At 47.5% G+C, this 12,472-nt stretch overlaps 1 protein-coding gene across 1 annotated transcript in view; it reads left to right on the top strand.

Annotated features, from left to right (window-relative positions):
• Window positions 1-12,472, top strand: part of LOC142217834 (uncharacterized) — a 123,968-nt gene that overhangs the window by 26,213 nt on the left and 85,283 nt on the right. The window contains exon 19 of the mRNA XM_075286154.1: window positions 694-4,201. Within this exon, the coding sequence (XP_075142255.1) occupies window positions 694-4,201 (3,508 nt within the window). The remainder of the gene's footprint in view (window positions 1-693; window positions 4,202-12,472) is intronic.

Below are 12,472 nucleotides of genomic sequence, written 5' to 3'. Positions count from 1 at the left end.
CCGGCCCGGCTTCGTGTTGTTCACGGTGAACGCTCCTTTTTTTTTACTTCACCTAAGGATGCTGAGGACTGGTTATCCCTCCTTCCTGGATCTCCGCGACGTTGACCCTGCGTCCTGGTGGTGAGAGGTCCTTCCGGATCGTATGTATGGCCTTGTGTTTTGGACTTATTTTGCATCGAACTCTTTGACATATCTGTTATGTATCCTTTTGATTCCACTGCACGGGAGGACGTTTCACCATTTTGCTGATTTGCTTGGTCCAGGTGCCTAGGATGCTCCAATTGTTATGGCTCTGTATTTTCGGCTCTGCTACATGTTTGTGTCTAGCTTTACTGCGCTGATTTTCTTGAGAGAGTGCCCAGAACTACATCGGTATTGGGTGCACTTTCTCCCCCGTTGTTTGTAGCCGCAATGCTGGTATGTCCAGTATTCTAAGATTGTTTGCTCGATCTGTTGCACCCCCTGTGGGTGCGCTGTTGTGTTCTGTTTATGTTCTTATGTACTTTTTGATCTGCCACACGCTGTCTTGTCCTCGTGTCCTGATGTCCCCATCCTGTACTTATTGGGTAATAGATTGTCATGGCGTCCCTTAATATCCTCTCCTGGAATGTGAGGGGTATGGGTAACCCGCGTAAACGCTCCACTATCTTTTCCCAAATCCGACAGATTAACCCCCATATTTTGTGTTTCCAGGAGACCCACCTGGTGTCGGAAAACTCTGGTTGGCTGCGGAAACCATGGGTTCAATGGGCGGCTCACTCCATGCATACTTCCTTCTCCAGGGGGGTGTCTGTTTTGGTGCACCGTAGCCTGAGGTGGGAGCCGGGTGTGGTAGAGAGGGATCCTGAGGGGCGATATGTGTATGTTCAAGCATGGATTGACTCGACCTTGTATGTAATACTGGGTGTGTATTTGCCCCCTGCATCGGATCTTTCTGTGCTTCAAACAGCGGCCCAGTTTGTGTCCAGATTTCCTGGGGCAGTGGTTCTTTGTTTGGGTGACTTTAATAAAGTGATGAATGGTGCCCTGGACCGGTTTTATACTGGCTCAGATCCTCCGCCCTCCTCCCGTCCCACTCCCATGGCCAGGTTGGTCCAGGAGTTGGGATGGCGGGACCTGTGGAGGATGCTGTCTCCCGACTCTAGAGTCTTCTCCTGTCATTCAGCCCATAGACATGCCCTGTCCCGCATTGATTATGCCTTTGGGAATGTTAAAACGTGTTCTATCCTGCAGTCGGCATCTTATTTACCCAGGGCAGTTTCAGACCACTCTCCTTTACTAGTTACGTTAAATCATGGGGACACTGTTAGGACACACCAGAGCAGCCGCATACACCCCTTCTGGCTCAAATTGTTTTTGCCAAACGATAGGATACCCGATCAGTTGCAAGTTTTCCTGGAGGTTAACTCCCCGGCTGCCCCTCCACCCCTTCTCTGGGAGACCACCAAGGCATACCTCAGAGGCTGTATTAAATCCTCTATTTCTTTCATTAAGAGGGAATCCTCACAGCTGGAGACTAGCTTAGCTACTCAGTGTACCTCCTTAGAGGCGGCCTATGTTGCCAATCCAACTGATGAGACTAGATCCCAGTGGCTAAAACAGAGATTCTTTGAACTGGGTAATCAATCGAGTAGTTTGCTAGCCCATTTGGTGCATCAGAATACGGCCTCCCCTGCCATTCTCCGTGTGCGTTCAGCCACGGGTGACATTATTTCTAATAGCCAGGGCATCCGTGATAGATTTCACCAGTATTATGGTGAGTTATATTGCTCCAAACTTGGGGCTAGTGATCAAGAGCTGTCTGTTTACCTGGACTCCATCCCCTTTCCCACCTTATCTGCTGAACAGCGTGCTTTTTTGGACTCCCCCTTCACGTTGGAGGAGTTGACGGAGGCGCTGTCCGGCATGGCAACGGGGAAATCTCCGGGCCCAGATGGCATTCCTGTAGAGGTGTATTCCCAGTATCGGGATATGCTTCTCCCCGTGCTGTTGGAATGTTTTAAGTCCGCCTTTGATGGCCGCAGTCTCCCGGCATCCTTTTATGATGCTACCATTATATTGCTGCTTAAACCAGACAAGGACCCGCTGGATTGCGGCTCATATAGACCTATTAGCCTGTTGAATATTGATTACAAGCTTTTGGCCAAAATGCTGGCCAATAGGCTTAATACGGTAGTCCTTGATTTGATCCATCCGGACCAAACTGGATTTATGCCGGGAAAATCCACATCTGATAATCTCCGGCGCGTCCAGGTGGTGACCCAGATTGGTTCGGTCTCTCCTGAGGATTGGGCGATTGCTTCCTTAGACGCAACCAAAGCCTTTGACTCGGTCGAATGGCCCTTCCTCTTGGGTTCCTTGCGTAGATTTGGATTTGGTGATGGCTTCATTACTTGGGTATCCCTTTTGTATCACTCTCCCAGAGCAGCGCTATCCATTAATGGTTCGCTGTCCTCGTATTTTTCATTGGGTAGAGGCACGCGACAGGGCTGTCCACTTTCGCCGCTGCTGTTTGCCTTAGCTATAGAGCCCCTGGCCATACTTCTTCGGAGGGATCCTGTTTATCAGGGAATAATTATTGGTCCCCGAGAGGAAAGAGTCGCGCTTTATGCCGACGACCTCCTCCTTTTTTTGAATCAACCCTCTATATCATTGCCCCGTGCCATGGAGCTAATAGAGATATTTGGCAATTACTCAGGTTTGCGCACTAACTGGGCCAAATCTTCTTATATGCGTATTGGTCGTGCCTCAGCGGCAGTGGAGGGGGGAGTGATGTGTGGGCTGCCAGTAGTCTCCTCTTGCAAATACCTTGGCATAGTGCTCTCTAGAGACCATAAACGGTTCCTAGATCTGAATGTATTCCCACTCCTTCCCCATTTTAGAATTAAGTTTCACACATGGGCTGCGCTGCCTCTGTCGGTGGCGGGTCGGATCAATTTAATTAAAATGATTGTCTTGCCCAAGTGCTTATACGTGTTGAGCCACTCAGCTGTACTTGTGCCTCTCCGATTCTTTAAGCAGCTAGACTCCCTAATGATATCCTTTGTGTGGGGCCATTCCAGATCCAAATTGAAATTGTCTGCTCTCCAGAGACCGAAACAGCTTGGTGGTGCATCTCTTCCCGACCTGTTCCTCTACTATTTAGCTAGCCAACTTCGATTTCTCAAATCTTGGCTTTCCCCGGAGCCTCTACGAGGCCCTGAGGCGCATTTGGCTCATCACCTGGAATTGCGTATCCTATGGCCGGTGTTGGACCACCCTCAGCTGTTCAGAGGCAAGCTCTTACCCTTACATGCTTTGGCGGCGCGGGTCTGGAAACAGGCCCGGGCAGTATCGTCCTATTCTGACGCACCTGCGGAGACCCCCCTGTGGGATAATCCTAGCTTACCCGACCTTTACAAGTTGCCCGATGCTCAATCCTGGTCTCGTTATGGGGTGTCCTTTCTGTCGGATTTATATGTGCAGGGAGTCTTCGTCACATTTGATTCTCTGCAGGTATCCCATGAGATTCCCCGCCATCAATTCTTCCGATTCCTCCAAATACGCCATGCCCTTTCCTCTATATTCCCTACCCAGCCTAGTGCTATTTCTGTGTATCCACTGATTGGTGTGCTACGCTCTCAGGGCCCAGGAGGTCTGATTTCGGTCCTTTACGAGCATCTGATTCACGCGAAAGTGTCCCTGATCGAGGCCCCGGCCCTGTCCCGCTGGCGCACCAATATTCCTGAGCTAACAGATGAGACGTTTCAGGACATTTTGGAATCTCCCCTGTATGTTTCGCCCTCAGCTAACAATAAGCTGATCCAAATTTTCATTTTGCATCAGTGCTACTTGACCCCTGCCCGTCTTTACAAGATGGGTCGATTGCCGGGCCCGAACTGCCTTCGGTGTCCGCATCCTCGAGCGGACTTCTGGCACATGATGTGGACCTGTTCAGTTGTGCAGACCTTCTGGAGAGGGGTGGTTGATCTCCTGATAGACGTCCTCGATCGCCCTGTCCCGTTTTCCCCTGAAGTTTGTTTATTTGGTGTATTGGATGAGGAGTTGTGGCAGCATCACACCCGGATTTTTCTTCGGGAATGTCTGTTCTATGCCAGGAAGGCCATCGCCCTGCGGTGGATGGCCCCGCGCCCCCCATCAGTATCTCAATGGCGGAGGCTGGTCAATTCTATTCTTCCATTTAACCAGATTATATATAAAGGTAGGGGCTGCCCCCAAAAATTCACCAAGGTGTGGGGAGCATGGTGTGATTCTCCTAATACCCAACACTCTGCCTCCTCGATGCGCTCAGCACTAGGCGCCTTCACATAGTAAGATGGTTACCCACCGGATGATGCTGTACTCCCCCTTGTCTGGACTGCTTTACTCTCTGTTCCGTCTTTTGTAGGCGGGGTGGGTTTAGCCTGGGTCGGGATGGCGGTGTGGTGGATCTTTGTTTGTTTAGACTTTTTTCCTTTTCATTGTATTTTATTTTGTATGTTTTGATTATGTGTACTCCTGAGTGTATTGTTTCATTGTTACATCTTTTTCAATAAAACGAGTTTAAAAAAAACAAACAAAACATTTATTTATTATATTTTAATCATCTTAAACAAAGAAGATGATCGTTTTGTAAATTTTTTTTAAATATATTATATATATATATATATATATATATATTTTTTTTTATTCAACAACTTTCATTTTTAAACCCCCAAAGGGCCTTGAACCCTATGTATCCTGATCACTAGCATAATAATACATTGCAATTCATCTGTCTTGCAATATATTGTAAACTCTGTTCACTTCTACTATAGGTTTCCTGCAGCAGCCTATATGGGTTTGCAAAGTGACCGCCCTTGAGCGTCTTGTGCCACTCTGCTGCGAAACCGTTTTTTTTTAACCGGACACAAAGTCCTGCAAGTGAATGGGTTTGAAATCTGACCGCCGGGTTCCGTCTCCTGTCCAGTTTCTCTCAGTAGAAGACGGAAACCCAAAAGCGGAGACCTGGCGCAGGTGTGAACCCAACTTAAGTCAGGCATGGTAACCTTGGATAGTCTGCAGGTTGTCATAGAGACAAAGAACATGGTGGTGCCCAATTGCCAACATTGAGCAGTTTAAATGTGACTGAGGCATCTGAAGGGTTAATGCCCAGAGGATTGTCGCACTCAGCTGTCTGGAGTGTAATAAGATAAGAAAGGGTTAATGGAGATCACATTTGGGTGGATATGTCCTTGTATGTCTGTAATGATATGACCAGATTTGTAAACAACATGGTTTTGTAATAATTTGCCATAAGATGCCTATGAGTTATACAGTATACAGTATGTTGTGCCATGAATTGCAGCTTGTCAAGGGTTTTGCTAGTATGTTGTGATATTGTATTGAACTGTTTTTATGTTAAATTGTGATCCTTAACCACATTTGGACTAAATTAAAGGCAGTTTGTTTGCAGGAGATCAGTATTGGACTAATGACAGTACTTTGTACGGCGACTTCTATACTTTCCAAACATGCCTTTCTTATTCTGCATTGCAGCTCCATTTTCACAAAAGCAGGATTTTATTCCTGTGCAGATTAGCTGAAAAGGACTTTATGGGTGTTTCTTCTCCTGTTGGGGATTTACTTTTAGCTCTAAATAACCACTCCTTTTTTTTTAAATGTAGATTGTGAGCCCCATAGGGATCACAATATACATTTTTTTTCCCTATCAGTATGTCTTTGTAGAATGGGAGGAAATCCATGCAACGGGGCGAACATACAAACTCCTTGCAGATGTCGTTCCTGGCAAGATTCAAACCCAGGACTCCAGCGCTGCAAGGCTGCAGTGCTAACCACTGAGCCACCATGTTGCCTCTAGATAACCACTCCTAACTGCTGCCAAGCATCACCACCACTCCACCACTTTGTCTGCAAATAGCAGCGATTATATTTAGACTGGAGAGCAAAGACCCAGCAGCAGTGGCGGATCCAGGGTTTGCGGGGCCCTGGGCAATTGACTTTGGAGGGGCCCTACTTACTGGGGGTCTCACACTTCTAACCTGTACTTCCCAACTGTTGAAGACTAGAAAGAGGGAACAAAACGTGCGGCAGCGCGCCGCAGCAAATTAGGCCCCGCCCACTTTTATGTTGACTCCACCCATTCTCATTCAATTTTCATGTGATTCCACACAGTATAATCCTCCTACAGTCACCCGTAATTATATCTCCCCTCCATTTTCATATACACCCTTCATCTACCCCTAGTTTCATGTCCCCCCCTCTATCTCTGTCCCCAGTTTCATGCCATTCTCCCCCTTTATCTGCCCACAGTTTCATTTCCCCCCGTCTCTGCCCCAGTGTCATGCCGTTCTCCCCCCTTCATCTGCCCCAGTGTCATGCCGTTCTCCCCCCTTCATCTGCCCCAGTGTCATGCCATTCCCCCCCTTCATCTGCCCTAGTGTCATGCTGTTCTCCCCCCCTCCATCTGCCCTAGTGTCATTCTGTTCTTCCCCCCTTCATCTGACCCAGTGTCATGCCATTCTCCCCCCTCCATCTGCCCCAGTGTCATGCTGTTCTTCCCCCTCCATCTGCCCCAGTGTCATGCCATTCTCCCCCCTCCATCTGCCCCAGTGTCATGCTGTTCTCTCCCCCTCTTCATCTGCCCCAGTGTCATGCCGTTCTCCCCCTTCATCTGCCCCAGTGTCATGCCGTTCTCCCCCTTCATCTGCCCCAGTGTCATGCCGTTCTCACGTTCTCACACACACACACACTCACCATTCCTCGTTCCCTCGCAGCTCTCTCCTCTCTCATACACATATTGTAGCCGCGATGTGATGATGTCATCACATCGCGGCTACAAATGCCGGAGGCCGGAGCTCAGCGTTAAAGCAGGAGCTGAGCTGTGACAGCTCTGGCTTTAAACGCCTATGCATTCGGCTCATCGGCGTCCTACCGCCGATGAGCCGAATACATAGGCGTTTAAAGCAGGAGCTGTGAGCTCAGCTCCTGCTTTAACGCTGAGCTCAGTTGGAGTCGGGACATGCCGACTGGGACCATTTTGTTAGGTCCCGGCCGCGCCGCGGGGCCCCGGGCGGTTGCCCGACTCGCCCGGCCCTGGATCCGCCCCTGCCCAGCAGGAGAATAAACGCCATAAAGCCCTTTTCAGCTAATTTGCATAAAATAATAAAAGCCAGATTTTCATGAAAGTGGAAGTCATCTTCGGAGAGTGTAGAAGCTGCTCTACAAGGTACTGTCCTTAGTTTGATACTGATTTTCCTGGTGACAGAATTCCTTTAAAGTATCTGTATTTTTAATTGTATTTTTCTTTTTGTCTCTTGCTTTTGTGTTGGGAGGTATTTGGTGAAATTTTTTTTCTAGTATACTTACTTAACCTATCTAACTTCCTTTTAGTAGAAAACAGGCTGTAAAATCATCTCCCTAATTGAGCTTTGACAAGGAAAAGCCGTATAAATATGTTTTTCCAATATATAGAACTGTAGCATTTGCTAAAGGTACAATTGTCTCTTCAAATGGCTGTATCTCAGGTTATATACCACCTAGAAAAAAAGACTGTAGTGTTAGCTATAAAAATAACCTGATATATCAATCAGTCGAAAATTGAACATCTCATTCCCAGCTTCTTTAACTGGTGATATCTCTGTTTTTATAGCTAGAGCTGCAGCCAGGGCTGTATCTGCTTTGTGGCTAGTTGAGTGGCAGATTGCAGAATCCCCAGAATCCCTCAGGAGAAGTGCTGATTTTAGGGTAGATTCCCTTATTAATAATAGTCCCTCTTATGAATAATATCCCTCCTTTCAGTAATAGTTCCCTTTTATAAGTAATCTTCCCCACTTATAAATAGCAGTCCACCCATATAAAAAGGGGGTTAAGACTAGAGATGAGCGAACAGTAAAATATTCATTATTCGTTTCGAATAGCCGCTCAATATTCAACTATTCGATCGAATATCGAAGCCCATTATAGTCTATGACGATGGCAACAGTCTACCCTGATGGCAACTGTGTCTCGTCATCACTGAGGGCCAATTGCTGGTCAACAACAACGAGAGATAACGGATGCTCCAGTGTTTGGGCATCAGGACACAGCAACTCATCTGTTACCTCCGGTGATTCAGGACATGGTGGGACAGTGAATGTATCTGCAAACAGCTCCTGGGAGGTGGGAAAGGTGGGATTACTTTGCTGGGAAGATTGGGCATGTTGTGAGGAAGGAGGACCAGACTGTTGGGTAGGAGGAGGAGTTGAGGTAGAGGCTGACTGGCTGGTGGAGAATGTGCTGGAAGTATTTTCCGCCAGCCGGGGCCGCCGATAGGCCAGTATTACTGCTACTGGCGTCAGGGGCCCGGCCAAAGTGAAAAATGGGGGGGGGCCCGGTTTTGGACCGCCACCGTGTGCCGGCCCCTGGCGCCCGCAGCAGTAGTGTGTCCGATTTCAACTCAGATCTGCGTCCAGAGGATGTGATGATCGCGTCTACAAGCCAGTAGCCGGTGGCAGCGGCGAAGCGAGGAGCTGACACAGGTCAGCTCCTCGCTTCAGCCGCATATGTGACAGCGAGAGAGGCACGCAGTGGCGAAGCGAGGAGCTGACCTGTGTCAGCTCCTTGCTTCAGCCGCATATGTGTCAGCGAGAGAGGCGCGCAGAGAGCTGCGAGGGAGCGGAGGAGAAGGTAAGTGTAATGTGGAGGTGGAACGTGAAACTGGAGGCAGATGAAGGAGAGGACGGCATGACACTGGGGGCAGAGATGGAGAGGACGGCATGACACTGGGGGCAGAGATGTGGGGACAGGAATCTGGGGGCAGAGATGGGGGACATGAATCTGGGGGCAGAGATGGAGGGACATGAATCTGAGGGCAGAGATGGGGGAACATGAATCTGGGGGCAGAGATGGGGGACATGAATCTGGGGGCAGAGATGGGGGACATGAATCTGGGGGAAGAGATGGGGGGACATGAATCTGGGGGCAGAGATGGAGGGACATGAATCTGGGGGCAGAGATGGAGGGGACATGAAACTGGGGGCAGATCAAGGGTGTATATGAAGCTGGGGGAGAGATAGAGGGGGGACATATAATTTACGGGTGACTGTAGGGGGATTACACTGTGTGCGGGCACATGAAAAATTAATGAGAATGGGTGGAGTCAACATAAAAAAGGGTGGGGCTAAATTTGCCACAGCGCGCAGAGCGCACCGCACATTTTGGATCTCTTTTGGTTCTTCAAAAGTTGGGAGGTATGGGTACAGGGGGCAGTGGAAAGATGTTAGAAGGTGGACGGGGGGGGGGGGGAGGGGGATTGTTGGGGCATTGGGTACGCGGCACTGCGGAGAGGGAACTGGGGCAATAATATATAATATATAAGTTTTTAGCTGGAGAACTACAAAGCACACAATATCTCTAAAGGTATGTGTGCTTTGTATTAATAATGATGTAGGCTGCTATGGGGGTGGGACTTTCACTTTAAAGGAGTGTTCACATTGCGTTTTTGGCCTCCCTTGCCGGGATACGTTGGTAACCAGTCACAATCAGCTCCCCACTTATCCCTGCATGGAGAACTGCAGGCCCCCCCTTTTTTTAATGGCCAGTTCAGGGATAAGTTGACAGCTGATTCTGACTGGTTACCAACGTATCCCGGCAAGGGGGGCCAAAAACGCAATGTGAACAAGCCCTGAGGGTTTATTAGGAGGGCTCTTATAGATGGTGTTGGCTCTCTATAGGCGCTGTCACACGTAGCAGATTTTACCTGCAAATAGAATCTGATTAAGCCTTGTAATGCTGCTAAATAAAGGGAAATGTAATACAGAATTGGTATGTCGCAAAATAAAGTAGTTAAAATAAAGTAGCCATTGTAACACCTCTTCCTGGTGCTCGGGCCTGGTTAGTCTTGTACCCTGCACCCTACTTAATGTGGCCATCAAGCCAGGGACTGTGGGAAAGCGCAATGCTTGCTGCCGCCGAACAGTAGGCATGGTAGACGCTGTTGGTTGAGCGCAACCTTGCTCCACATCTGCATTTCCACGCCCCAGTCCTCGCCCCCATCCCCTTGCGCTAGCCTTACGCATTTTTTTGATGTATACTAATGCCCTTTTTATGGTCTATACACCGAGAAAAGCTGGGTTCAGTGTATCTGGCTGGACTGATTTGGTCTGTATCCCTGTTAGGTGTTTGGGGGGACACTGCCTGCAAAGCTGGGTTCAGCGTATCTGGCTGGACTGATTTGGTCTGTATCCCTGTTAGGTGTTTGGGGGGGGGGGGACACACTGCCTGCAAAGCTGGGTTCAGCGTATCTGGCTCGACTGAATTGCTCCGTATCCCTGATTTGGGGAGACACCCCGTTGAAATCTCGACTCCTCTCCCTGCAGTATAGCTCTGAAAAGAGCTGTTGTTCTTCAGTTTTTCCCTGCCTACTAGAAGCTATCTAGCCCTCAGCAGATCTCTCTCTCTCCCTATTTCTCACCGCAAATAACACAAAAAGTGCGCTGGCTATTCTTATAAATGGGAGGTCACATGTTTTCGGCAGCCAATGGGTTTTTTCAATTTTTTTTAATGCCTCTTTTGTCGTAGTTCCTGTCCCACCTCCCCTCCACACAGTTATTTGTGCAAAAAAAGCGCCAGGGAAAGTGGGAGGGGATACAAATTTTTACTGCGTATGCCGCGTGGTATTTGATTGCAAACGAATACCTCGAACGGCCTGATATTCGATCGAATAACTATTTGATCGAACGGTGTTCACTCATCTCTAGTTAAGACCTGTAGTAGAGAAAAATTGAGAACATACCGTCTGGACAACATGACTGCTGTGTCATGTAGAGTATACAGTATGAAGAATGTTATATCAGTATATACAGTATACTGATAAGCATCATGGCCGCAGGTATACAGGACATATCGACTGCAAGTATAAATCATAAATTAACTCTTCTGTTATATCCATCTATCAGGTATTATGCCAATGATGAAATCTGCAGCAGGAGTTTCAAAGCCAGGAGCAATGTCGTCTGCGATAGGTGTCTGACATTCTGATATATCCTCCACATTACATGCTATATACTTATTGTCCTGATATGTTCTCCATTCTATATATGGATATATCCTCCATGCAAAACATTTATCACCCCTCTATATTCTCCATACTAACCACCCCACTATATCCTTCACATTACATTATATATACTTAACCCCTGAAATATCATTTACCCTATATTTTACAATATAAACCAATCGTCCTGATATACAGTATCCTCTATTCTAGATTCTGTATACCAACTATCCTGATATAGCCTGTATACTACACTTTACATTCTATATACTGACTGGCAGCACATATTATACACCAACCCTCCTGATATATCCTCCACATACTACATTCTTTATACTGACCCTCCTGTTTTATCCTTCACACATTAACTTCTGTATAGTGACCCTCCTGATATATCCTCCACACATTACAATCTATATACCTTCTTTGCTGACATATCCTCCATACTACATTCTATGTACTTACCCTGACTGCTGCTCTTGAGTATAAGACAGGATATATAGTATAGGATAAGTATATAGGATATAGTATAGGATAAGTTAATTGTAAGTGGGCCCTGGTGTGAGCCATTGCCAGGGCAGACAGTGGGGTGGTAATATGGCTCCTCTTCTGCAGCAGACACGGCACTCCACCGCGGCTGATGCACAGCTGTGTCCAGCCTGTCTTCTCTCGAGCCGCCACCCAGACACTAACTCTGTGGATCACCCAAGAGACACAGACACTCTGCCTCTCACTGGAGTCCTCTTTACTGAGGAAGATGTTATATACAAAGAATGTATGTTGTCAGTGGCACACAGATGACGGGTGTTAAGTAACAATGCAATATGTCACCTAGCTCATAAGACAGCAGACCGTGGTCTCAGGAGATTCTCTACCTGCCACTGAAGAATTTGTCTTCTTACATGTGTTTAGGTGCCCAAATCTGAGAGTCAAAATGTCATCTTTTGCAATGAGGAGGATTCCCTTCTCAAGCTGTCCAAGCCGTCTTCCAAGCTGGCCCACTACTGCGAACAGGGAAACCATGCTGCCACTTATTACAGAGCTGAAAACATTTTTGATGTTTGGACTTGTATTAATCGGGTGCTAGGCGATTATCTCTTAATCCGTTTCCTGATGGTGATTTTTGGATGTATTTTTTCTCACCAGGTGTAACACGTGTTTATTACTATATTTTTTAAACTATTGACACCTTCTTCAGATTTCTAATGCCTCTTTGTATTTCATTTGATATCACCCTAAAATCCTCTTTATACAGTATATTCAGAGTGAAGGTAAATACATAGAAAGAATATGGGAGCCGACTGTAATGTCGCGAGCACAACTGCTGTATTGGGAGAAACTCAAACTCCTGCAGATTAACATCCTGGATGCTGTGATCAATAGCATTCATGGCATCCAGGGGGTTCGGGGGCAGGATTGCCCCATCACGTCACCCCTTGTACCTCCCTTGATCAAGGG

The sequence above is a fragment of the Leptodactylus fuscus genome, chromosome 9 (genome assembly GCF_031893055.1).
Source record: "Leptodactylus fuscus isolate aLepFus1 chromosome 9, aLepFus1.hap2, whole genome shotgun sequence".
NCBI lineage: Eukaryota > Metazoa > Chordata > Amphibia > Anura > Leptodactylidae > Leptodactylus > Leptodactylus fuscus.
Note: the sequence above shows the minus strand (reverse complement) of the source record. Positions and strands in the feature narration are given on the sequence as shown.